General features: G+C 44.1%; 1 protein-coding gene across 2 annotated transcripts in view; it reads right to left on the reverse strand.

The window, feature by feature from the left end:
• SLC41A2 (solute carrier family 41 member 2) overlaps positions 1-26,898 on the reverse strand; it is a 325,633-nt gene that overhangs the window by 297,312 nt on the left and 1,423 nt on the right. For both annotated transcript variants that reach the window (XM_069229008.1, XM_069229009.1), the window contains exon 2: positions 19,041-19,756. In XM_069229008.1, coding sequence (XP_069085109.1) covers positions 19,041-19,583 — 543 coding nt within the window. In that variant the 5' untranslated portion in view covers positions 19,584-19,756. The remainder of the gene's footprint in view (positions 1-19,040; positions 19,757-26,898) is intronic.

A 26,898-nucleotide genomic window follows, 5' to 3' on the forward strand; every position in this document is an offset into this window, starting at 1 on the left:
AAAAGGAGAAGAGGTTTTATCCTGCTTGCTTAATGCAAGATACAATACAGAGTTCCCTGATGTACCTCAATTGATGGCTGTTAAACCATTTCTGCCAATGGTTTGCAATCAGGCCTTGAAACACCCTAAAAATTCGAAGACATTGCACTGTTTTGCACTACTCTGCAACTGCATTACAAGGCTCTACCAATACGCATTCATTGCTATCTAACACACTATGTGATATTCCATTGAAAGAATCAACATGTAGTCGTTGTTCTTTCAACGACTCCAATTACAGAACATCAACCCCCTTTCTGATAGGCCAGACACACACATTACCTGGATTGAAGCTTATATTATTTAGGGTCGGAAGCTTTTATATAGCTCTTCAACTATGACTTGCGTCACATCATATTTATCCAGTCCTTACACACACCTGTTAATACAACTCAATTCTGACGTAAAACATGAGTAATAATTGGAAATGGAAACTCGAAACACAAAGCTGCAAATCCAACTCACTTCGGGCCTACGGCATGCTCTGCAATTTCAGTATTGAGAAAAGCACTGTTCTGACAATGCACATATTTTATGTACCTACAACATACTCTAACATCAATCAGGCTTTAAACGAAGTGATTTGCAGATTCTAAGATCTGGAAGGCAGGTTCCTGATCCCATCACAAATTGCAACTGATTTCCACTTCATGGTGTCGCTCTGAGTAAAAAGCAAATAGTATTGCAGGATCATATTATGGGGCAAGAGCTAACAATCTGCACTGCATTTTCAGAATCTGCCAAGTAGAAACAGTAACCCATGACCTATCAGATGAGTCACCCTGTTGGGCTGCTTAAGTCTGCTAGACTGGTTTTGCTTCTAATTGGCTGACCTCTCACAGGCAGAATCTGGTTCCCTCTTTACCTCTGTTTGCAAAAGAATTCATTGTAGGATCACGCAAGATTCAACCTTTGTCCCGTCCCCCCCTCCCCACCCCCTCACTAATTTCTCACATGGTTCACCTGGAATCTACTATCTTTTCTTTTAGACCGACTTTTTATTTTCAAACTACCGACACTCTGTCCATTATTCATGCAGACAGAGACTTATCCTACACTCAGACTTGCTTCAAGAAGTTTATTTTCTCCATAGTCTCAATTATTAGACTGATCTTAGACCTAACCAACAGTTATGTGTTTCGTACTCCGAACATTAGCTAGTGCAACAACTGCCGACCCTCAGATTTAAGTTCCCCTCAATAGGCAGTTTACATCTGTCAGCAAACTGTGTTTAACTGCAATCTCAATGTAATTAGTCACATCAAATGTTGCGTCTACTTGTTTCATCATGTGTAAAACTTTGAAGAAAATTCTTTCCATCTCCCTATCGCAAAACCCAAGACCAGGTACTAATCCCCTCATGGCTGGACTACAGCAACTATTTTATACACATTACAAGACTCATCCCATGCTTTGGCTCAATAGATACTGCCACATTTCGCCCTATCTTCTTCTGCTTCATTTACTTATAATCGTGGAGCACTCTCTTTTTAAGTGCTTTTGTTTCAACAATATAGTTAATAATTCCAGTCCAGTGTTCATCTACTACCAATTTAACAAATATCTTTAATTTTGATCCTTGCATTCTACCCTAGTCAACTTGCCCTCTATCCCTAATTTTTGCAGGACTTGCTGCAGAGGCCGAGCCTTCTCAATGTACACAGTCAACAATTTGAATGCCTTCCTGCTACCCTCCAAGTTAAGTCTAGCCATTCTCTATTTCTCAATAAACCTAAAGTGTGTCCTCCAACAATCCTCAATCAGTCCTACATCAGTAGCTTCTGCACTATCATGGGATAGCCGCAAGATACACACTTTCTGGGTAGCAGTGCAGAATGTAAATGAATGAGCACATTGTTATGCATGCAAATACTTTATTTATTTTTTTCCGTTTTAGAGCATGGATGTTGGCCTCCAATTGTTGGATGAAATCCGTGGGAGGAATTAGGGCCAAGGCTGGGGTGTCCCAACACTTACAACAACACTGCTACAAAGATGATTACGGGCACCTGCACCAACACTACACAACCACATTTACTCTGCAGCTATGCCACCTGCACTCTACCATCACCTCTAACCTATCCTCAGCACTCAAAGGCATGACATCATGTATAAACACACATTCACCATGTTTATGCCAAACCTACATGATCTCCTGCACACCACAACCTACCAACACCACTATCAACACACATACCACTGCATCCAATCGCACACACTAAGCATATACCAACTTGCACCTACACTACCTTACACGTTACAAACACACCACACCAGTACCTGTACAGCATACAGCCCCTGATTTGTAAACCTAGACCATCACACACACCCCATGCTACACCACAACACATATCCACACAAACTACACCACAAACTGCATCCAACATTGCCACCTAGATACCCCAAACCACCTAAACCATCTAAACGGGGGGCATGGCCAGATGGCAGCAGGCTGAGACGTGTTTCCTTGCCCTTTGACTCCACGGCCCGCTGAGTCCCGCTATGACACACCTAGAAGTCCCGCTGCACAAGCAAAGACTCCCAATTTCACAGCATTCATCTCGGGAGAACCGCCAACTCACTCAGCAGCCTCCCAAGGTGGTGCAACCACCACAGAAAATTCCCGGCCTGACAGCAAAGATGGCAGATGTGACCTTCCCTATGGCGAGGTGTTCTGGCCTCGCTGGGTCTCAGCCTGTGGCACATAAGTTGTGGATCCGAGAAGGGACACTCTCAGCAACGGGCAAGTGGGATGACTGAGGCCGCTGTGCTCTATCAGGTACAGTGCAACGCAAGGAGGTACAGGAGGAGCAGACCGATGGGGCGCTGGCTCTAAGCTCGGGCCTCCGCCATAGCTGACTTGCCGCCTGTGAGAAAGTAGCCTCTTTCTAGCCTTGTTACCCCCACTTTTGGCCTATTTGTGAGTGTATGTCAGGGTGTTTTCACTGTCTCACTGGGATCCTACTAGCCAGGGCCCAGTGCTCATAGTGAAAACCCTATGTTTTCAGTATGTTTGTTATGTGTCACTGGGACCCTGCTATTCAGGACCCCAGTGCTCATAAGTTTGTGGCCTATATGTATGTGTTCCCTGTGTGGTGCCTAACTGTCTCACTGAGGCTCTGCTAACCAGAACCTCAGTGGTTATACTCTCTCTGTACAAATTGTCACTAACAGGCTAGTGATCAATTTTACCAATTCACATTGGCATACTGGAACACCCTTATAATTCCCTAGTATATGGTACTAAGGTACCCAGGGTATTGGGGTTCCAGGAGATCCCTATGGGCTGCAGCATTTCTTTTGCCACCCATAGGGAGCTCTGACAATTCTTACACAGGCCTGCCACTGCAGCCTGAGTGAAATAACGTCCACGTTATTTCACAGCCATTTTACACTGCACTTAAGTAACTTATAAGTCACCTATAGGTCTAACCTTTACCTGGTAAAGGTTAGGTGCAAAGTTACTTAGTGTGAGGGCACCCTGGCACTAGCCAAGGTGCCCCCACATTGTTCAGGGCCAATTCCCCGGACTTTGTGAGTGCGGGGACACCATTACACGCGCGCACTACATATAGGTCACTACCTATATGTAGCTTCACAATGGTAACTCCGAATATGGCCATGTAACATGTCTATGATCATGGAATTGCCCCCTCTATGCCATCCTGGCATAGTTGGCACAATCCCATTATCCCGGTGGTCTGTAGCACAGACCCTGGTACTGCCAAACTGCCTTTCCTGGGGTTTCACTGCAGCTGCTGCTGCTGCCAACCCCTCAGACAGGTTTCTGCCCCCCTGGGGTCAAGCCAGGCTTGTCCCAGGATGGCAGAACAAAGGACTTCCTCTGAGAGAGGGTGTTACACCCTCTCCCTTTGGAAAATGGTGTGAAGGCAGGGGAGGAGTAGCCTCCCCCAGCCTCTGGAAATGCTTTCTTGGGCACAGATGTGCCCAATTCTGCATAAGCCAGTCTACACCGGTTCAGGGGACCCCTTAGCCCTGTTCTGGCGCGAAACTGGACAAAGGAAAGGGGAGTGACCACTCCCCTGACCTGCACCTCCCCTGGGAGGTGTCCAGAGCTCCTCCAGTGTGCTCCAGACCTCTGCCATCTTGGAAACAGAGGTGCTGCTGGCACACTGGACTGCTCTGAGTGGCCAGTGCCACCAGGTGACGTCAGAGACTCCTTCTGATAGGCTCCTTCAGGTGTTGCTAGCCTATCCTCTCTCCTAGGTAGCCAAACCCTCTTTTCTGGCTATTTAGGGTCTCTGTCTCTGGGGAAACTTTAGATAACGAATGCAAGAGCTCATCAGAGTTCCTCTGCATCTCTCTCTTCACCTTCTGCCAAGGAATCGACTGCTGACCGCGCTGGAAGCCTGCAACACTGCAACAAAGTAGCAAAGACGACTACTGCAACTCTGTAACGCTGATCCTGCCGCCTTCTCGACTGTTTTCCTGGTGGTGCATGCTGTGGGGGTAGTCTGCCTCCTCTCTGCACTAGAAGCTCCGAAGAAATCTCCCGTGGGTCGACGGAATCTTCTCCCTGCAACCGCAGGCACCAAAAAGCTGCATTACCGGTCCCTTGGGTCTCCTCTCAGCACGACGAGCGAGGTCCCTCGAATCCAGCAACTGTGTCCAAGTGACCCCCACAGTCCAGTGACTCTTCAGTCCAAGTTTGGTGGAGGTAAGTCCTTGCCTCACCTCGCTAGACTGCATTGCTGGGAACCGCGACTTTTGCAGCTACTCCGGCCCCTGTGCACTTCCGGCAGAAATCCTTTGTGCACAGCCAAGCCTGGGTCCACGGCACTCTAACCTGCATTGCACGACTTTCTAAGTTGGTCTCCGGCGACGTGGGACTCCTTTGTGTAACTTCGGGTGAGCACCGTTTCACGCATCCTCGTAGTGCCTGTTTCTGGCACTTCTCCGGGTGCTACCTGCTGCTAAGAGGGCTCCTTGTCTTGCTTGACGTCCCCTCTACCTCCTGGTTCAATTTGCGACCTCCTGGTCCCTCCTGGGCCACAGCAGCATCCAAAAACGCTAACCGCACGATTTGCAGCTAGCAAGGCTTGTTGGCGTTGTTTCGGCGGGAAAACACTTCTGCACGACTCTCCACGGCGAGAGGGATCCGTCCACCAAAGGGGAAGTCTCTAGCCCTTTTCGTTCCTGCAGAAACCTCAGCTTCTTCTGTCCAGTAGAAGCTTCTTTGCATCCACAGCTGGCATTTCCTGGGCATATGCCCATCTCCGACTTGCTTGTGACTTTTGGACTTGGTCCCCTTGTTCCACAGGTACCCTAGATTGGAAATCCACCGTTGTTGCATTGTTGGTTTGTGTCTTTCCTGCATTATTCCTCTATCACGACTTCTTTGTCTTTTGGGGAACTTTAGTGCACTTTGCACTCACTTTTCAGGGTCTTGGGGAGGGCTAATTTTCTAACTCTCACTATTTTCTAATAGTCCCAGCGACCCTCTACAAGGTCACATAGGTTTGGGGTCCATTCGTGGTTTGCATTCCACTTTTGGAGTATATGGTTTGTGTTGCCCCTATCCCTATGTGTCCCCATTGCATCCTATTGTAACTATACATTGTTTGCACTGTTTTCTAAGACTATACTGCATATTTTTGGTATTGTGTACATATATCTTGTGTATATTTCCTATCCTCTCACTGAGGGTACACTCTACGATACTTTGGCATATTGTCATAAAAATAAAGTACCTTTATTTTTAGTATAACTGTGTATTGTGTTTTCTTATGATATTGTGCAAGTGACACTTGTGGTACTGTAGTAGCTTCACACGTCTCCTAGTTCAGCCTAAGCTGCTCTGCTAAGCTACCATTATCTATGAGCCTATGCTGCTAGACACCCTATACACTAATAAGGGATAACTGGGCCTGGTGCAAGGTGCAAGTACCCCTTGGTACTCACTACAAGCCAGTCCAGCCTCCTACACCACCTGTCCGCGGTGCCCCCCCCTTGAGGGCTGAATAGGCATCCCCTGCCAAAAACCTCCGCCACTTCAGCGCAAGGCCGGCTACTGACTGCAGCACCCCCGAATGGAAGTGACTGAGGACCGAGGGTGTGGACCTTGAGCATGGGAGTCTGTCACCGGCCTCTAGATACCTGGGGCCCACGTGGTCCCATTGCGTGCGTAAGGACCTAATGCCGAACTGCCATACTACTCACATGCCAACCAACCACCGGCGGCACACGGACCCCTGCACTGCTTTGAGAGGTTTGGGTGGGTGGGTGGGTGGGAGGGAGGGGCCTGGGTGGCATTTCTTCACTCAGCACTCAGAAAATGCCGGGGTCACTCCTTCAAGGCTAACCTGGCAACAAGGAAGATACTCCATAACTCACCAGCAGGCCACCACAAGCCCAGACATAGGCTGTGGAGACAAGGTTTACAGGGAGTCCCCGCGGCACCCGCCCAGACTCTTGTCTGAGGACATACCCTCTTGCTCTGCTTCCCAGACATCTTACCCGAATTGCTAAACATCCGCATGCAACCCTGTGGGAGCACAGCGCTCAGGGCCCCTGATCATGGGGTAAGACTGAGCGAGACGAGAAGAGGGTAAAGGCAGCAGGGTGAGGATGTGGCTGTGGGTGTGCCTGACTGCTGTGAACGACTCCCGGGAACGGCTCTCATTGAGGCACCACCGGCTACATGAGCACTACCTGCTCAGGGTCTTTCCCCTGCTGGCAGCCGCACAGTGGAACAGGATCAGAGACAGTGCCCCCAACTTAGGGGGTGTTGACAGGGGGCCATACCTGCGACAGACAACCATGGCCACTGCCTGCTCTAGGAAGAAACGCTCCCTTAAAGAAATGCTGACAAAGACAGCCATTACCGATTGCCCTCTCCAGCGGGCCCAGGACTCCCCCAATGAGATGGAATACATGGAGGGGCTGGTAACAAACTCCTTCCTCGAGGCGCTGTGCGCATCCCTGAAAGATGACTTGCACAGCATCAAGGGAGAACTGTCTCAGGCCCTGAAAGTGGTTCAAAAAGACTAAGCTGAAATTGGGACAGAGTTTCAACTCTGGAAAATAACGCGTCCAGTAGAGATGAGGGACTTGATGCACTACTGCAAAAAGTAATTTGGCTTCAAGAACAACATGTAGACCTACAGTCCCACACCAAAGACCTTGAAAATAGGTCGCGGCGCAACAACGTCCGCATTAGAGGTGCACCTACAACTGCAAAGGGGAACAACATCGGCTCCTACGTTCAAGCTCTAAGCTCAAATCTTAGGGCCCACCATGACTGCAGCTCAGTTAGACAGGGTGCACAGTGTGTGGGTCTCCCCAGGTTGTCCCCCTACCACCCAGCTAATATCCTGGCATGTGTACACAATTTTCCAGTAAAGGAACATATAATACACAAATAGCGAAAACTCCAACCACTAAATATTCGGGGTCACACGCTGACCTTGTACCAGGACCTCTCCGCCATTACTCTCTAAAAAAGAAGGGACTTTTGCCTGGTGACCTCCTATACTCGAGAGAAAGGGGTGTCCTACTCCTGGTGACATGAGTTTTGCACCATTTTCAGATGGGAGGGTCAACTCCACCAACTTTGCTTGCTGTCGGCAGCCTGGGAACTCTTGGGAATAGACAGGGAGGTAAACACAGAGGGCAAGTTAAGCCCAATCAACCGCAGACCTGCAAAGTGTTCCTGCTGGCACAAGCACCTGTCATCCACCAGAGACCTGTGCCCTGATCTGGACCCCATGGTGCAAGAACATGTGCTGGAGACATTGGCAGGAGAGTCGGCCACACGGATGCATACCTGATCTACTAGTGTCTCCTTGGACGATTCAGGGCTCTAGGGCTGAACATTTGAAGGCCAAGATAGCTCTGCAGACATAGGAGGATGATGGGGGACAGGATTGGTGGAGTTGTGCTGGCGCACGTCCTAAGACTCTTCACCTCCACAGGAGGGAAGAGGATTGGGAACAACCCACTCTCACCCAGGTACATTGATCTTGTTCTAGTTCATGTTGATTCAAGGGGTTTCATGTTGGAGACACTCGTCAAAGCAGGTCAAGCTTTTTCAAAGGGTACCTATTCTGGAAACAAGAGACACAGGTGGGGGGGGGGGGGGGGACACGGTCGAGCGCAACTTGGGGCACACAATGACAGGAACAGCTACTTGGCACCCACTACTCATACACGCCTCACGATACACTGCACATAGTTGCACTCAATGTGAAGGGCCTGAATAGCTTGTCAAACAGAAGGCCATTCTTTCCATTCTGGACGAAACAAGGGCAGATATATGTTGCTTACAAAAGAACCACCTTCTGGCTAAAGATTGGCATTGCCTGAAGTCCAGAGTCTTCCTGCAGCAACTACACTCCTCCGGGGCCAGTAAGACAGCGGGAGTGGCTATCTTGTTCTCAAGATCCTTTAAAGGGAAGACAGGGGACAAAATAGCAGAGATCAAAGGGTGGCTCCTAGCATACCACATCCGGGTGGGAGAGCAAGTATTTACCATGGGTTCTTTATATGCCCCGAATGACGGGCAAGAAAGCTTAATTCATAAAGCAGTTGCTGACACTCTGATCTAGTGGGAGAAGCAGGTTCTGCTGGTGGGAGACCTCAACATAGTATTTAGTAATGTCATGGACTGCTCGGCACAACACGAGGGCGTGTCTGGGACTACACCTTCTACTCTCACACACATAAAACTTATGCCAGGCAGGAGCATTTCTTGGGGACGAGGGAACTACACAGCTTGACCACTGCCATTGATGTAGAACCCAACTCTCAGTCTGATCACGCCGCAGTCATGGTTGCCTTCACCTTTTCACCAGTGACCCCCACATATCACTCGTGGACCCTGCCAGAGAACCTTCTGCGCAGGCCCGGGGTGTTTACACAAAATGAACAGGCCATTCAAAACTACCTCATGCTCAACGGCGTGACTGACACCTCCATTGTGGTCCTATCGGAGGCTATAAAACAGTAGTCGGGGGGAATTCATGGCTTTGTCTGTGGAGTACAAACTATGCCGGGAGAAGAGGGAACAACTTCAGCAGCAAGTTAGAGAATTGGAGCACATCCTTCACCGCACCGGTGCTCCTAGGGTGTGGAGGCAACTGGAAAAAGCCCAAACACAACTAGCACATCTAGAACTTGATGTACAGAAATAATCCATCCTCTGCCTGAAACACTCCTTTTATCTTGGGGAAAATAAGTTTGGGTGACTCCATGCCAACAGACTCGAGCCCAACACCCCCCATGACTGTAAATACACTGGCCCAGTCAGAGAGTTACATGCTCCACATCGCAGCCAAATTTAGGGATTTTTATAGTGAACTTTACACTGCGCAGCTTATACCAACCACCACCATTGCCGGATACTTTAAGACCGTCAACATCTCGCCTTTGCCTCAGACACACGCAGATGAGATTGGCCAACCTATCCGCACAGAAGAGTTAATGGCAGCCCTCGTCCACTTACAGCCCAATAAGTCTCCGGGACTAGACGGATTCCCAGTGAGTTTCTCCAAGACCTTGCTGGCTCCTGTCCTGACCTGGTTGTTGAATTCAATAGAAGGCCCACAAAACCTACCTACCTCTATGTGAAATGCATCCTTTGTTGTCATTCCCAAGCCTGGAAAGGACAAGCAGAGATGCAATCCTACTGGCCAATTTAACTCCTCAATGTTGACACAAAGTTACTCATGGACATCCTAGCAGCTAGAATGAATCCAGTGATGGTGGGAATGGTTAGCCCAGATCAGTCTGGGTTAATTCCCCACTGCCAAAGAGAATCCTTCACATCCTACATAAAGGTAAAAGACCCAGAAGAGAAATTGTGCTGCTGGCAGTGGATGCCGAAAAGGTCTTTGATTGGGTCCACTGGCCTTACCTAATCGATACACTCACTGGCTTCGCTATAGGACCCCATTTCCGAAATTCGGATGTTGAGTAACTGTAGCCACCCAAGGGCAACGGCCAGGGTCAACTGACTTACATCAACGCCCTTCCCATAAATAGAGGAACCCACCAAGAGTGTCTGTTGTCACCACTGCTATTTGCGTTCTATATGAAGCCTTTTGCTCAACGGTTATGAGACTACCTGCGTATTACTGGGGTCCGCTTTGGGGGAGAGGAACACACCATCTGCTGCTACGCAGATGATGTCATAGTTGTCCTGGATGACACGCGCACAGCCATTCTGAATCTCTGCACATACTATGAAGCAGCCAAATTCCATTACCTTGTCGAATGAACCAGAGCAGAATTTGAAAAACCCTGGCTTTTCATGGACCGAAAATCGCTGGTATACACCTCTAGAAGGTGCCTTTTCTTTTTAAAAAATACAGCGTCCCTGGGGGCTCTACTCCTCCCCAGACAAAAAGCCCATGCTTAAGGTTGGGGACAAAGTGGCCACAACTACGGGCCTGGCTACATTCCCATCCCCCCTGGGACAAGATTACCAGCCATTCTACTGGTGGCAGACCAACAGGTGCCGTTCTGTTGGCCATCTGTACGGTGCAGATGGTGTCCGCTCCTCTGAACAATTAAGAGAGAACTTTGGATTACCGGAGTTTGAAAGACACCGCTATCTCCAAGTCCGACACTGGGTCACGCATCCTGAAATCCAGCCTGGGGCCCATAGACTGTTAACGCTTTTTAAAAAATGGCTTCTTCGGAAACTAACAGACAAAGGCATAATATAAGATCTTCATACCATTCTCCTTCAAGCCGCCCCCTCCCTGATTCTGAGATCCTCAGGGCATTGCCGTTCGGAGCAGGAACTGGGTAGACACTTGACTTCTAAAGAATGGGGAGATAAACTATAGAGCCCAACATATGTCTTGCAACTCTGCGAGCATAGAAACAGCAGTTAAAATTGCCACCTACTGGTATCACACGCCACCCGGATACAGCAATGCTATCCCACCCACCCAGCCGACTGCTAGAGACAACGCGGAATGTGGAGTAGATTATTCCAGATCCTCTGGGACTGCTGCTTCAAGCTCTCCATGTTCTGGGACCAATATCCTATGAGACACAGACACCCACCTTGACACTCAGCTACCCATATTTCCAGCCTACACCTTACTTGGCTTTCCCAACCCACTCACATTCCCACTTAAATCTTGTCAAGCAAGAAAGATCTGCCTTGCACTGGGAGCAGCCCAGAGAACAACACTCACACTCTAGGGCACCACAACAGTTCCTACACACAGGGCTTGGCTTCACAATCCTTGGCACAGATTGGGAATGGAAAAACTATCTCTGACCCTGTTATTTCAGGAAGACCCCTATATGGACCTATGGAGACCATATATTGCACTATTATCCCAGGAATTCCGCACATTGACTTGTCCCAAATATTTAAGGCTGCTATGACTTCCAGAATGCCTCAAGATCACCTTTCTGTATTCCAGAATGAAATGTGCACATAGATTTCCTAACCCTTTTTCCATAGCTCCGCTTGAGTGCCCACTGGGTGATGGGTTAAGGATGGGGGGAGGGTTTACCAGTAAGTTTTACTGAATCTAATATTTTTCTGTTTTGCTTTGTCTACTGTTATTGTTGCCTTGAGGCTGAGATACCTTTGAAACAATAAAAACATTTGAAAACCATCTACAGCACCTGCACACTTTACATCTACGCTGCACCATGTTGCTTCTTCCTCTTTTCTCCCACTTGTGTTGCTATGGCAGCAGGCGTATGTAGAATAAATCTGCATGTCCCCCCATTTGAGGGCATGCGGTTTCTTCCCTTAAGTTGTCATCTGAATCAAAATCAACATCTACTACTTTCTATATATTATACCCAACCTCTACTATATGACATCCAGTATGCATCCTACAACAGCACCACCTACACTATACAAACCCATCGCACACCCCAAACCACCGCCTAGATTATCATCATTTTAAACCTGCACCACCTATATCTTATTTACCACCATTCACACACACCCTTCATACACCACTGCTACACTACAAAAGTGTCACTACCTACATAACCAGTTTAATCAATGTCATATTCTACATCACCACCTACACTCTACACACTTCAACAAAAACCTGCACCTTCTTTAGATGGCCATGCTACCAATAACACCCAAACACCACCATCTACAAGTGCAGATATGCTCCTCATTCATCACACACCTACATCATCACCTACATTCCACATTTTACCTACACCACAACCACCACCACCACAACTCTACAACACATAAACCAAAACTTTACACCAAGGTGCACCCCACACTACCACCTAAACCAATTACATCTTAAACAAAAACACCACGTCCATGCCAGCCTAAAACCATCTACATGAATACACACTCCCAACTATGTTGCTAATATTCTCAATAGCATCAGGAGCACGCAGAAGAGCATCCATAGTTATGAGGATGCAGATTTTGCTTTCCTGGCATCACTCCTCCAACTCACTATTAACACCAACAGTTATACTGTACCTCAACAATATCCTATATTTTGCATTGCACCCCCCACCTACACCTAAAAAGTCACCAATACTTGCATCATTAAGCCCCACATTAAACTCACATCATCTCGACCTACCCTCTCAATACCACATGCATGTTCAAAACGTAGACAGCTACCACCAGTACAACTACACCATTAGCTTATAACAACACTAACCAACACCATACCTTTCACCAAGTATACGACACAGCCCACACCCAAATACCAATATCTAAACCTTACAATGTCAATTTACAGCCAAATCACCTGCATCTCTTCGCAGCTCTACCATACCAATACATAAAAGCATTTCAAATGTATGCATTCACATACACATCCACCTATTCTGTACACATCATGCACTACACCTTCCCAATAACCAGCACCATAACATACAGCCACCACTCTCACATCCTCAAACTAAACACCCACTCACCACCACATACAAGTGAAATATAAATCACCTCCTGCACCACACCCATCCATCATTTGTAATACACATCCCACCCTGCACTACCAACTGCATCCTAAGGCACTACCTACCCCACCGCCAGCAGCTCTTAAGCACCCACTTATGCCCGCTAATGAGGGCTCCCATGCCCTCAATTCTGCTATGGCAACAGAAGCATATAGCAAATGCTTCCTGGCACAAGCTGACTTCCTCCCTTCACTCCTCAGATCACAACTTACATTTTTAAATAAAGAATTTGATTGGAGTTTTATATGTTAATTCAGACACAATAATAGCACATTACACGTTGAAGAACACGTCCAACAGCATGGGCCAAATATTCAAACGGTTGATTGCAATTCATTAGTAAACATCTACCAGTGTAGCATAGAACATAGCTCAACTCCACCAACTATGCAACTCCCCATACCAGTTTTCAGTTGCCAAATAATAAGGTTACCTCTATGCAAAGCCAAACGATCACTGCCAGGGATCCAACATTTCATTGACCTTGCACAAACATTTCTAATCACCACACTAGAGTCAAGAAAGGGAAAAAAACAAGTATGTCCTCCTGTTTGTAAAATCAGAAGGTATTTGATTGTTATAGGAAACAAGTCAACCTTGCTTGAATGTTAAAGTAGTAGCCTAAAGGGTGGTAAAAATATATCTGAGAGATTGCTTCATCCATAAACTATCATGGCATGCTTCATCATAGGCGACATTAACCCTAGTTTTTTTTTTAATTAAGGGCTTCATGGATCAGAAAGAGGGGGCGTGTCAAAAGGTGGGTGTAGTGGGTCAATATAACCGATTCTGCCCCCAAACTTCCGTATGCCAGTTAATGTCATAATAGACGTCCCACTTGTATGAGAGCATAGCCTCAGCTTATCTGTATGTAACATGTGCAACGCAGACAGGGAGTTCTTTGACCCTAGCGAAGACCTTTTGACCATTTTTTGACAAGAACAAGTTGAAACATGTTAGTAGTTGGAGTGGTTAGGTGAACCATCATGTTCTACTTTTAGGCCACAATTCTGATTTTAAGCCATACTAGAGGTATCTTACAATAACTGAACTTCCTTTGGGTAAACCACTAGCTATTTTTAACCTTGAACATGGCTCGGAGATTGTGTCCTGTAGAGTTATGTATAAGAACTCCCAAATGTATTTGGTTAAGTCCACTGGAGTGGCATTGTTCTAGTCCAGTGTGCAAGATTGCCTATGACAAAGCATGCCATGATAAAGTTAAGGGTGAGGTGACCTCAAATATTTTTTCATGAACCTTTAGGCTACTACTTGCACAAACGTTCCCAGAACTCAGACAGGTTTCTCCATAGCCTACATTCCCTCAGTCCCTAGAACCAGCCCTCCAAAGGTGGGGCGGTTCACCGCGTACCACTGTTGTACAATCTCTAGTCGAGCAAGCACCAAACCTCATTAAGAGAACACTTCATCCATTGTTTTTTACCTAAGCCTTAGAGTGTTTGAAAAAGAGCTAATTTGGGGTAAGAGGTACAGGCCTGCACAGCTCCTGAGATAGGGATTTAACTACCACTACATAGAATATCTAGACAAAGGAACAGTATCTTACAGAAGAGTTGCATGTAGGGCTGGTCATATGAAGGTCTCTCTGCATCTGCCAGAGCCTTTTTCGGGTGTAGTAAATACTATGCAGGTAAATTAACTGGGTTATCCTTGTGACAAAACAGCAACCACCTTCTGTCAGATTAATCAACACTTCGTTTATTTTTATTTTTATTTAGAGCCACTACCTACATCAGCTTCCCATGTGGCCTTCAGTGTTGGAGCAACCAGTCATTGGTAACAGGACGGTGTGAGGCCTAGTTGTACATCAAGACATCCATCATACCAAGACACCCAACAACAGAGGATTTACAATATCTGGCCATGGACTTCCAACTGACCTAACTTCCTCTCCATAGAAAGCTCCTAGGCAATGTTACAATATTGAAGAGGAGGGAGAAAATTATATAAAGGCACCATCAGGTATACCCAGACTCACACATGCACCAACACATTACATTTTCACCCATCACTGTTTTGAAGAGACAATGAACAAATCATATTTACTGCTTTATGTAAGTAAAACAAAATAATAATTTTATTAAGGTTCATTTGGTCTGGCCGGTAATGCAAATTATTTATTTTCAATTTTAACTGTTTTACAAACAAGCCTTGGCAAAGCCAATCGTTCTCACTTTGCCAATTCTGCTTGGTCATCCCTGTTGACTTTGCAAACACTTTCAGAATTGTGCCAGCACTGGCAAAGCCACCAGTGGTGAAGAGACATGTTTAATGTGTTGGAAATGAATTTTCAAGATTGCCCTCACGTTGCACAACACAAGGTCGTGGCAGGGAACATGGAGGCTATCTTGAAAGAAAAAAAATGTCTGTGTAATTTTTAAAGTGGCATGCATGTAACGTGACACACATTACATCCTGCCATGCTGTGTCATGCAACAAGAGGGCTATCTTCAAAGTATACAACATACACTTTCAAGACAGTCAGTCACCACCATGGCTACAGACGCTATTTAGTTATGTTTCCTCTTTTGTATTATGCTATAGATTGAGTTACAAACAACATGCAGGTAAACGGCCATACCTTTCCTTGCTTTCTTTAACCATTCTCTCGTAATCGGGCATGACAAACAAGAAATTCCAAACTTTCGCTTCCCTCTATGACATAGCTATAGATGGCAACGTTAGTGACGTATACTAATGAGACTTCCCTCAGGTCTATAGGACATTATAGATCCCCATGTGGAGTATACCACCTCACAGGTCCTGACATATGATTATTTACTGCCACAATAAAAGAGGGCACAACGTTATTCACTACCAAAGATCCACTTTTAATATCCACTTGCCCTTCTATTTACTAATACCGGTATGTGTGAGCACCTGAGTGAAGTGTACCACGTTTGCAGTGTGTCACCTTTTTGGCACAGGGAATCACATGAGATTTATTCATTACATTCGGTTATACACTAGAAAGTAATATGTAATCTGTATTGTGCCATGTAGTAACAGGGCAAAAAGTGTTGGCTAGGTTCCAAGTGCTAGAACTTTATAATTTGTAAACAAGCGCTGGACCAGAAATGTAAACTCAGGAAGAATAAAGGCTCTCTTCATGGCAACATTTATTCCAATGTCTTAGAACTGTCTCATTTGGGTATTTGTATATTAAAATGGATAACTGTGTAAGATAACAATTGATTTATATATCACTTTGACAACATGCTACCGACTCTCACAGTCTACTATAGGAATAGGTCCATAGCTGAAACAAGGGTAGTAGACAAATTAAAAACTACCAGGAACTTTAGAAAAGATGTAGGGCATCTAAGGCTGTAATGGGACGATATGGAACCTCGCTGTGAGCAAAGTCTTACTCATATAACAGTGGTCAGGGTTTTATCTTGAATATCTGGTAGAAATATCCTAGTTCAATTCATTCTAGACCTCGAACCTAAATAAATAGCATGTAAAAGGCGTGAATGGCAATTCTAGGTAATCCTCAGAATTGTTTTGCAGAAAACCCACAGAGGTTAGCTTGTGACATTCTTAATCCTTATTCAAAAAAATAAAGAAGCTGGGTGGAATGCTTGCATTAACCTCAGGCACTAGCATTTACTTGGGTCACATTCCAGTTCAGCTCTATTCAAACCTCAGGCAGTCTGAAAATACACTCAAACTCCCCAACTTGAAGCCACAAAACTGACAACAACCCAGAGTCGGCTGGAACACATACCCCTGAATGCACAGCTACAGTAGCAATGTCTCTCGGTACACGGAAGGATAAAACAGATACATTTATAGTAAAGTCCTGCAACGTTTGCAGATTTGGTGTATTTCCTAATAGGCTTGCCACATAGCCTGGAAATAAAGACAGACTTCTAAGGGGTTGTCTTTCACACGTATAAAAAGCTGTTGTTTGTACACAGATGAGGGAGCTTTAACATTTGATAAATCCAGTGTCATTCAGATTAAATCTGATCTCTATACTTTGAACCTCTGACAGTGTTTGTTTTCATTCAGGAAGACGCGTCGACTGTGTTGCACATTATCGTATAGTCCATTGACACCACTGTAACAGCTGAACTCACTCCTCAACAACCCGCTGGATTCAGATTTGGAGCACATCCCATGCGCTTAATCCTGACGAAGTCTCACAAGAGACCAGTATTGATAACCCCAGGCTGGTTGCAGCCTATTTGGTCCTCGTCTCTAAGGTACAGCCTGAGTCCAAATGGAAAAGTTGGCTCAGGGCCGAAGTCTGGGCGTATGTTTCCCACATATGGCACATCACTTAGAAAAACTGAACCAGGTGGACCGAATAGGTGGGCCAGTTTCCCCTCCCCCACCCCCCAACACTCAAACTAATCTTGGCTACTGGTAATCAGTTTGGCCGCACTTCAGTCCATTGTTTCTTTGTTTATTTTGCCACCCCAAACAGAGACAAGCCACACTCTCATCAAATCTGGCCCTTCACTAGAAGGAGCAGTCCGGCCCACAGTGATTGGCCAGGTCCTGTCTAGAAAGGAACACAAGCAACCACATAATGGTCTCGGATTAGTTGGGCCTCATCAGTGAGGTGCGGTTTGAAAGGATTGGCATTTTTAGCACAGGGTCCATGACTTAGCACACCCATCACACTAGTGATGTCTGTGATGTGCGGTTTGCTTGAATTAATTTTATCCACTGTTAATTACTTGTTAATGCTATAGTAATTTCTAAAATTGGACTATTCTCATGTGCCATATTTCGAGTTCCTGGCCTACTTGCTTCACATGCTACAAGTTGTCCAAAACGCAGACACAAGAATGATTTTAAAAATCCACTTTCACCAATCAATCAGCCCACACTTAAAAAGACTGCACTAACTCCCTATGGGCACGTGCATTCAAAACGAAGCTCTAATTCCAACACGTAGTGCATACTTCAAGAAAGGGCCTCATACCTCAAAAAAAGACTCAGGCATTACTGTTCAATGCAGATCTCTTAGATCCAGTGACCTTTTTCTGATGCAAGTCTTAAACTGTGCAGAGACAGTCGAAGAGGCAGGTCTTCTACTTTCTTGGTAACTAAATTATGGAATGCTCTCACTGTTATGCTGAGAAAACCACCACATTAAAACATCTTTAAAAAGAAGATGAAGACCTTCTTCTTCGATCAATAAGATCTGCATGCATAATCTGTTGCTCGCCTGTGTTGTTGTATTCCTATTTGGAGGCTGCTGTGCGCTGTACACATAGCTTATTAATAATATTATTATTATTATTATTACTCTGGTCACCTTTAAATCCATTGTGTTTCTGTCCGCTCTGCCTAGCCTGTTCGTGTGTGATGTACAGTTCCTATCAGAATAGGGCCAAGACTCACTTCCATATGGCTAGGTTCTAGAGTGGCGTAACAGGCATCACTTATGTTTTACTCTAAATAGCACAGCCAAAAAATCACAATAGAAGCAGGGAGGGAGAAATGGCTACACAGAATGACTGGTTCATTAAAATCTGGATTATAATAGCTACAGGTGGACTTCAATAGCAGAGGCACAAGTAATGAAATATATTAGGAAACACTGAAGATGAACATTCCCTCTCTATTACAATTAAAACAGGGATATAACCAGTCAAACCGGACTAAGATCTTTAAACCAATTAAGTTAACAAGTGGAAAATGGGGTAATCATTGGACTCGAACAACACTGCATATTTGCACTGGAAAACATACAATCCAATGATGCATCTCACCTTACTGACTGTACGTTTGATGGGTAAGAAAACAATCAGTCAGTTTAAGGTGACGACTGTAGCTGGATGTTTGGAGTAAGAAATTGGGATGGAGAACGTCAAAGGTTTTATCAAATGTAGCGTGTTTTGAAACTGCTTTACTAATGTGATAAAAGATTATAGAAAACAACAGCACAATGTATTTCAAAAGAGCACTTTTAACTAACGATGGATTTAACTTACTTGGACATCAAAATCTAAGGAAAATATTGTTTACCTGGGCAATATTACAGGACAAACATATAGAACAAAACTGTAGTAAATATTTACCTGCACAATATCTAAAACCATGCCAGCTGACACTGTTCCAAATCCAGCAAGTAAAAAGGGTAACAGCATCTGTAAGGCCATGGTCATACTAGATTCCTTCAGGATTTTGTTGCTTCCTTCCTGAATAGACTCATCCCCTCTTTTATTCGAGTCATTCTCAGCCTGTAACATGGCATCTGTTTCAGAGAAGTCTCTCTCATCGCCATAATTGTAACTGGAGAAGTTGCCGTACATTGAATTGGGGCTAGGAGAATTTTCTACACCATTTCCATGTAAAACTGGCTCTGAGAAATGATGACATTCCATCTGTTGATCACATCGAATGTTAAAGCCATATCCTGTTGGCTTCAGCCCATTTTGCCAGACACCATTCATCTTCTTAGGTCTGTCTTCATGTGCCTTGTGGTACACCACAGGAACCATACTCAGAAGAAGGGACAGAAATTTGTCAGACTGAATTGCATTCAGGCCAACACTCCAACTGACACCATTCTCCCCAGTATTATGTGTACTGGTCGTAACTCTGACATTAGAATTAGTCATGCTGGCATCGTAGTGTCAATATTGGCTCTAGATTGATTGTGTTTTATCAGAACAATGCTGCGTGTTTATTATGCTGCAGTTAAACATTGCAAAATCTAAACAAAGAAACCGCTGAAAGCTCTGACTCATAAGGCTCACTTTTCTGGAGTACATTTCATCAGGAAAAGTTGAATCTGAAAGAAAATGAAACACATCCTAAGTGATCGAATCACATTACATGTTAACGTCATTTCTCTAGAGACAACGACTGCAGTGACAGTTTTTGCAGGGTTTGATATAGTATGCGCATGCAATAGAAAGTGAACTAGCTTAATTTATACAAAACAACACTGATGTGCGGAGAGAAATGAAAAACATTGTGTAACTTGTAATCCCATTACAACAGAGATGAATAACACAGAGTAAGAGCATATTCTATTACTGGCAATCGGTGTGGCATGAAGATAAACAAAGTATGCATTCATTTCGAAACATTCATTCCTATTTACCGATTTAGGCCCAGATTACGAGTCAGGTGGAGCAGAATTCCTGAATGGAATTCTGCTCCTCCCGATGACCAGACCCGATTTGTTCAGCCAGTAAAAACAAGTAATTAATTTAAAAACATAGGGCTTCGGCTGCGACAATAGCTAGTCCTCGTGCCCTGCTTTACCCCAACTTTTTCTTCTGTCAAGGGCAGAGCATTTAGTTCTCTCTGACGGAACTGATCTTAAACACCCTCCCCCATCCCTCTCCCGGCAACAGACACAAGCCCCAGCACACGTTAGCCACTGGCTCAGAGCAGGTGGTAAATGTTGGTATTACACCCCTTGAAAAGAGAATACTGCATAATAATTCGGTGCCTGCACACATACTACAAAGTTAATTATCTGTATTAATAAAGGTATAAGATGGGATAGAACACTCCCCCTGTATCTTGTTTGTAGCCTTGGCCTGATTCAGGTGGGGGAAGCTTATTTTCTTTTTAAATCGTCTTGTCATTGAAAGTCCACTTAATTGCCTAGTTAGTTGTCTATACTATCCATGTTAAAGGCCTGAGTAAGAGTGAGGAGTAACACGTGCAGAGATTCAAGGTGGCGGGAATCAATGCTTCTGACTAGTATCTCAGCACATATTTACTCCTATTACAAGTAAAACTCCTTAGAACGTGGAATAGCAATTCCACGTCCCAAAGAGTTTTACGTGTAATGGGAGTAAACATGTGCAGATACTGGTCAAAAACAGTGCTTCCAGCCACCCAGAATCTCTGTACATGTTTACTTTCTGACTCGTAATCCGGGCCTTAACAGGGATAATAGACAACTAGGCATGTAAGCAGAAATTGCGGACTTTAAAGGGCAAGCAGATGAAAAAAGGGCTACCTTATTCAGATCTGGACTTGAAACATGGTACTGGAGGTGTGTTCTATCTCATCTTAGCCCTTTATTTAAAATTGTTGATGAAACTGAAAATATTGCATAACCATTATTTTTTTCAATTTATGTTCAAGATTTATGGAATGGGTTGCTTATGTTCAGTCCAGGAAGGACATGGCCAGACAGGTCCTTCCTGGACTGTTACCACTGGAGTAGGGTCAAGAATGAATTGCATACAGCTGGGTCTAAACTCATGTGGCACGGCGTGCCAAACAACGAGGGACTAGGATGCAGCCCTAGTAATTACCAGTGGCTGAGATTATTACAAGCATTCCATTATTTACATGTCTGTATGCATTTGCTAAGAAGTCTATGCTGTACCACTGGAATGCAGGGAAGGCTTTAGATGATAAACAGAACGAATAATGAAGAATGGCTGACCATTTTATATTGCGCACAGAATTCTTATTCCTGTGGTAAGGGAATAAGAGAAGAGAGATGGGGGACAGAGGCGGCTTGATAATAATAAAAATGTGTTTTGTCTATTGCTGATTCTAATTTTAAACGAGCTGTCCTCAGAATGTTTCTTTAGATGTGCTAAAAGAATAATTATGGTAAAAAGTTCAATAAAATGAAATGAATGAGCTAAGTCCTCAATTGGCTGCCCATGGTAGATTGGGCACCGGGCCTGGCCAGAGACCAGGTTCTGCAGCCAGCCTTCGCCATGCACAACAGAGGTTTAGTGGCCACAGCAGTTGGATTTAATACATCATAGAAAATCAGAACGTGACTGAAAAATTATAGGTAAATTAAGCTCTGGTTAGAATTAGGTATAACAACTTAAGGTATGCTTTAAAATGAAAGTCTTAAATTCTTCAGAAAAAAACAGTTGAAGTCCATGTATGGTTACAAATTAAGACCAAAAAAAACACTACAATTCACAAGTAATGGTTAGGTCCTCAAATTGTAACTTGCATGATAGCCATGCAAACCAATCCTTTGACACTTATTGTCAGGGTTTAAAGATAACAGTATAATTCTCAGAAAGGAATATAGCTGACAATCGCAATAATTCAATTTTTCCAACCAAGGTTTGGAATAATAATATGTTTAGAATTCGTGGGAAAAATGGAGATAGGGACAAGACACCGAGGCACTGGTTCAGAATGATACCAACAGCCTTAAGATTGTCTCAGAACTGCAACTTGGATATCTTCAAGGGAGAGACAAAGAAACAGAATGCGATTACTAAAACTGAATATTGCACACCAATGGCATTTACATCTTACAAATTGTCTGCCAAGTACATACTATGACTAGCCCCTATTCTACCAGAAATCAGGGCTGGAGTCAAATGCCAAAGAGAGGAGATGGGACTGCCGGAATGGAGTGATGGTGCAAGCAAGTTCAGCAAGGTGGTTACAGAACTTGCTACAGGAGCTGATACAAATGCCACAGAGGAGCTGCTAAGATGGAGAGTAGCAGCACCCTTCTCACTATGGAGCACACAGAGGTAAGGGGGCAAAAAAAATCATCAGGCATAAAAGGATGAACAGAAAACAAATGTTAGAGACAAAGAAGATCAAAGGACAGGGTGGGATGGGGAACCAAGAAGGGTAAAAATAACAGTGGAGGGGGTCACCAGTGCTGAATGATGAACAGGTAGAGGTTAAGTAAGCCGAAACAACTGAGAAATGTTGCCAGGAACCAGCCAGTGCCTGCACTGGCCTTTTAGTCACTGACCTATAAGCCCCAGAAGTCCCACCCACAACCTGGAAATGAGTACATGCCTAGTTTCCATTTTCCCATTTCCACACTCAAGTCTGATCTCTTTTAAATTTAAAGGAGACTCTAAACCTTGCATGCCAGATGAATGCAGGAATCAAGCTTCCGCCTTACATTTTTTAGATTAATCAACCAGTAAGAGAGGCACTGGTGTTCCTCCCTTGGTGACTGCAAAGTTGATACAGGAAAGCTGAAAGTATTTTCCATTCTGACTGTAACTCTAAGCTGCACCGCACACTATCCTACTAATCTAATAACAGAAAAGAGACCTAAATATCAGGAGGCAAACTTAGGGTGGGAACCTGGAAAAAGTAGATATTTCATAGGCCGACAAACCTCCCTTCCCAACCTTGAACTCTGGAGCAGGTGTACAATAACAATTAAAAGGTTTCTGGTATCCTGCATCTGCAATGAGATGGTGCTGCCAGAACCTTTTCCTAATGTCCCTCGTGTGCCTAAGCCAATATGTGGTCATTGGGAAAGTGGTAGGAGAAAGACATACGGAAAAGGCAAAGGAGTGAATGCCAGAAAAAACATTAGAAAGGACAAGTTCTCATGGAAGAGTGCTAAGATTTCATGGATGCAAATTCTACTAAGGAAATTTAGATGCACCATTCATTCTAATGCTCTGTCGAATATTAAAGGAGATAATTTTTACGGCTTGTTTAAGGCTTTCTGTCTGTCCCGCAGTCTTAGGATGATAGCTGGTAGATAGAAATATTTAACACCTATTATTTTGATCAGTTCTTTTAAAACATTAGAAATTAATTGAGCTCTTTGGATAGTGGTAATGATACCAGGTAATCCATGAAGCTTGAAAATGTTGCCCAAGAATATGTTGGCAGCACACTCAGAGGCACACAATGACCCATTATAGCAAAATAGTCCCCCACCGGGTCACTGTATTAAATCCTTAAGATGATGGACAATGGCTGATTTGGGACATGAAGAAGCAGCAGTAATCCCAAAGGTTTTGCTTTACTGCAGATTGAACAGTCTGATATAATTCTCAACAGCCCTATACATATTGAACAACCAAAAAAATAGTTATTTTAGTGACTCTTGCATCTTTCTTCACCCAGGATGTCCTACAGTGGAAGAATATTGGCACACCTTCATGACTCGAAATTGCAATTCCTGATTAAATAAACATAAATCAGCTGTCCTGTATAGGAGTGTTCCAATCTTTTTTCAGTCTTGTAAATCTTTCTGCAACCGTTGTTCATCACCGAGGTGTCCTTGTCTGACTCAGAGTTAGTTCACAAATTGATCTAGAATTTATTTTCTTTGTCCTGGCAATGTTTATTCCCTGATATGTAGGTGTTTTACTATTGAAATCGGGAGAAGAACAAGACCCATCTTGCATCTTTTGCATCCAAGCATTTATTACATCTCAGGTGTAAAAGATTGTTGTAGTCTGTTCACACTGTGATCTCATCTACCTCTTCTTCCAAGTAGCGTCTCAACTGTGTAAAAGCCTCATTAATCACCAGACTTTCTCTACCGAAGATAGTATGATTACATTCAGAAATTATAGCACAGTCCTTCCAAGTCTCTAGCACAACAGCAACAATTTCATGATGAGTTGATGCTTTGCTTCTTCTAGTTCACTTCAGGTTAGCTAAGGGTGCAGATTTTCATAGCTCCTAGGCAGACTCTCTAGTAGGTCAACTCTTCATACAGTGATGCGAAGCAAAGTCGCAAACAAAAGGTGTGCGACCTTCAAAGTCAGCTTCCCTGCTGGCCACAGCTGAAGGTATACTTACAGGTTTCTTTCTGAGCCTCCAATAGTGGTGGGAGGGACTATCGGTGAGCACAGGCATCAGGGCTCCACCCCCTTTCTCGACTCTCTAAAGCATAATGAGACGTCTGTTAGGCTGAGCAACTCAGCCTGACAGACGCTCATCGTGTCAAAGTCAGGCAAACATGTGCTTTAAATGTGCTAATGAGCAGGTGCCATGCAGCTAAGGTTTGCTGGTGGAGCACCAAAAATACTGTCAATCCCTCCAGAGGGTAAAATGTTGTTATCCTATAGGAGTAGGGTGGGGTTGGACAGACGGGCAAGCTAGAAGAGAGAAAAAGAGAGGGTTAGCTCAGAAGTCAAGGCTGCTTCTTCGAAGAGAGGCCTAGACTAGGCATGATTCATTTTTTTAATGTGCAATATATAATTTTGCTACTCAACCAATAAATTAAGTCCCTCACTATAAATTCAAGGTTAAACTCTAATGAGAACAACCTTCGCAGATTTTCGTTAATGGATTCTGGCAGATTAAACCTGCCAAAATGTATCAGGGAAAGGCCTGGAAAAATGAAAAACAAACGGACAGCATGTAATGGCCCATTTTCATGTTGAAAAATCGGACTGTAGGTATTTACCATCTACGATAAATACCTCACCCAGGGCTGATGATATTCACTGGGTAGGGTAAGTACCATTCCACACAAACCTTGATGAGGGCCTAAGTCTTTCTTACAGTTATTGCACCCCAGCGATCTGTTGGGGGGCAGGAGAGCTTCTAAGCAATAATTTTCTGATCTGCCCTCTATTTGAAGAGATTTCATGTTTAAAAGAACTGCATGTATATCAAAAGCTTACAACGAAGTGTTGCTCTCAAATATAGCAAATTTGAAGCAATGGCATTACAAGGTTCAAAGCTTTCCTCAAGATTTAAGCCTTCAAAACAGTTCATATCAGATCACAGTGGACATTTGTGTTTGGTAATAACGTTACCCAATAATGCAAAATTATTTTACCCCATGTATTCTGTGGGCGGCATACCTAAAGCATAATGTGTCTTTTTGTTTTTCAATGTTAGAAATCTACCAACAGAACGATGCTGTCAATGGAAAACGAATATAAAATACTAAGTATTTTGCTCCCACAAAAGGTTGAAGTGTCCTGGTGAACAATCGGTGGCTAGACAAGTTTCCTGGAACAGAAGCAGCTCAAATACACACTCAAAAACACAGGCACCCAGCCAGGTTCTATTTCTCTATCTCTCTAACCTCGAATCTCTTCTGCTCCTAATTTTCAGTCCAGCCAACCAGACGTCTAAGGTTTGTAGAATAGTTTGAGATCACTATGGTACAAAGGTCACCCAAATCCACTAACCACCACACAATCGGAACACAGTAGACAGACCTCACCACAAGCACCCAACACAGTTACGATAGGCCATAACTGGCCCCGAACAAACATTCAACAGCACCTCTCATCCAACAATATTTACTATACAATACCTTTAAAATTAGACTTAAATGTGTCTTTATCAAACAACATGAAACAGAACCCGACACCTGCATGCACACAAAATAGGACCATGTGTATATGATTGCAAAAGCACTACTAAGCTAACAGAACTACCGGACACCACACAAACATAAGTCTTCGTACCACTCAGCAAAAATATACCACAACCTCTGGCACACAAGGTTCCTTTATAGTGAAATAGCATTTATATATTGCTTACTACCCCTGTACGACGCGTTTAAGTGCTTTACGGTGAGAAGCACTCTACTCAGGAGCCAAAAGTTAGTATTCAATTCATTGGTTATTGGAATTAGTTTTGTGCTCTCAACAAAAGCATTCCATGTGTTTACTACAGTTTCCTTGTTACACATGAATGACTTAGATGTGATCATTAGAGGGGGTTATGAGAGAAGCAAATGATTGATGGGATGCATTGATATTGTTAGGATGCAGAGATTAAGATAGACATACGATTTAGAGTTGTCTATATATACACACAAGAGGCATGTGGAAGTTAGAAGGGAATATGAGGGGCATTCAAAATAAATATGGGAGGAAATAAATGAAAGAATAAGTCAAGGAAATGTTTCCTGCACAGTTTTACCAGGGAGAGGCTTGCATAGCATGCATCCTTTGGATAGTAACGTGTAGAGAGAAACACATTTTAAAACTGTACTGTAAAGGAATGTGGCTTTTAACTTTCGAGAGACACTGAAACTTTCAAGAGATGGCAGACACAAACAGCAACCCCAGGGCCTGCTGGCACTCCTCTATGAGTACCTGCTTAGCAATTACATTTAAGCATATCCCAGTCCTTGTAATTACCATTTGTAACTGTGAGCGTAATTTAAATACTTGCAAACCCAGAATGGACATCTGTCTGCACCTACTTCAGAAGTACAGTAAATGCTATAAAGTATTATAG

This window comes from Pleurodeles waltl, chromosome 4_1 (genome assembly GCF_031143425.1).
Source record: "Pleurodeles waltl isolate 20211129_DDA chromosome 4_1, aPleWal1.hap1.20221129, whole genome shotgun sequence".
NCBI lineage: Eukaryota > Metazoa > Chordata > Amphibia > Caudata > Salamandridae > Pleurodeles > Pleurodeles waltl.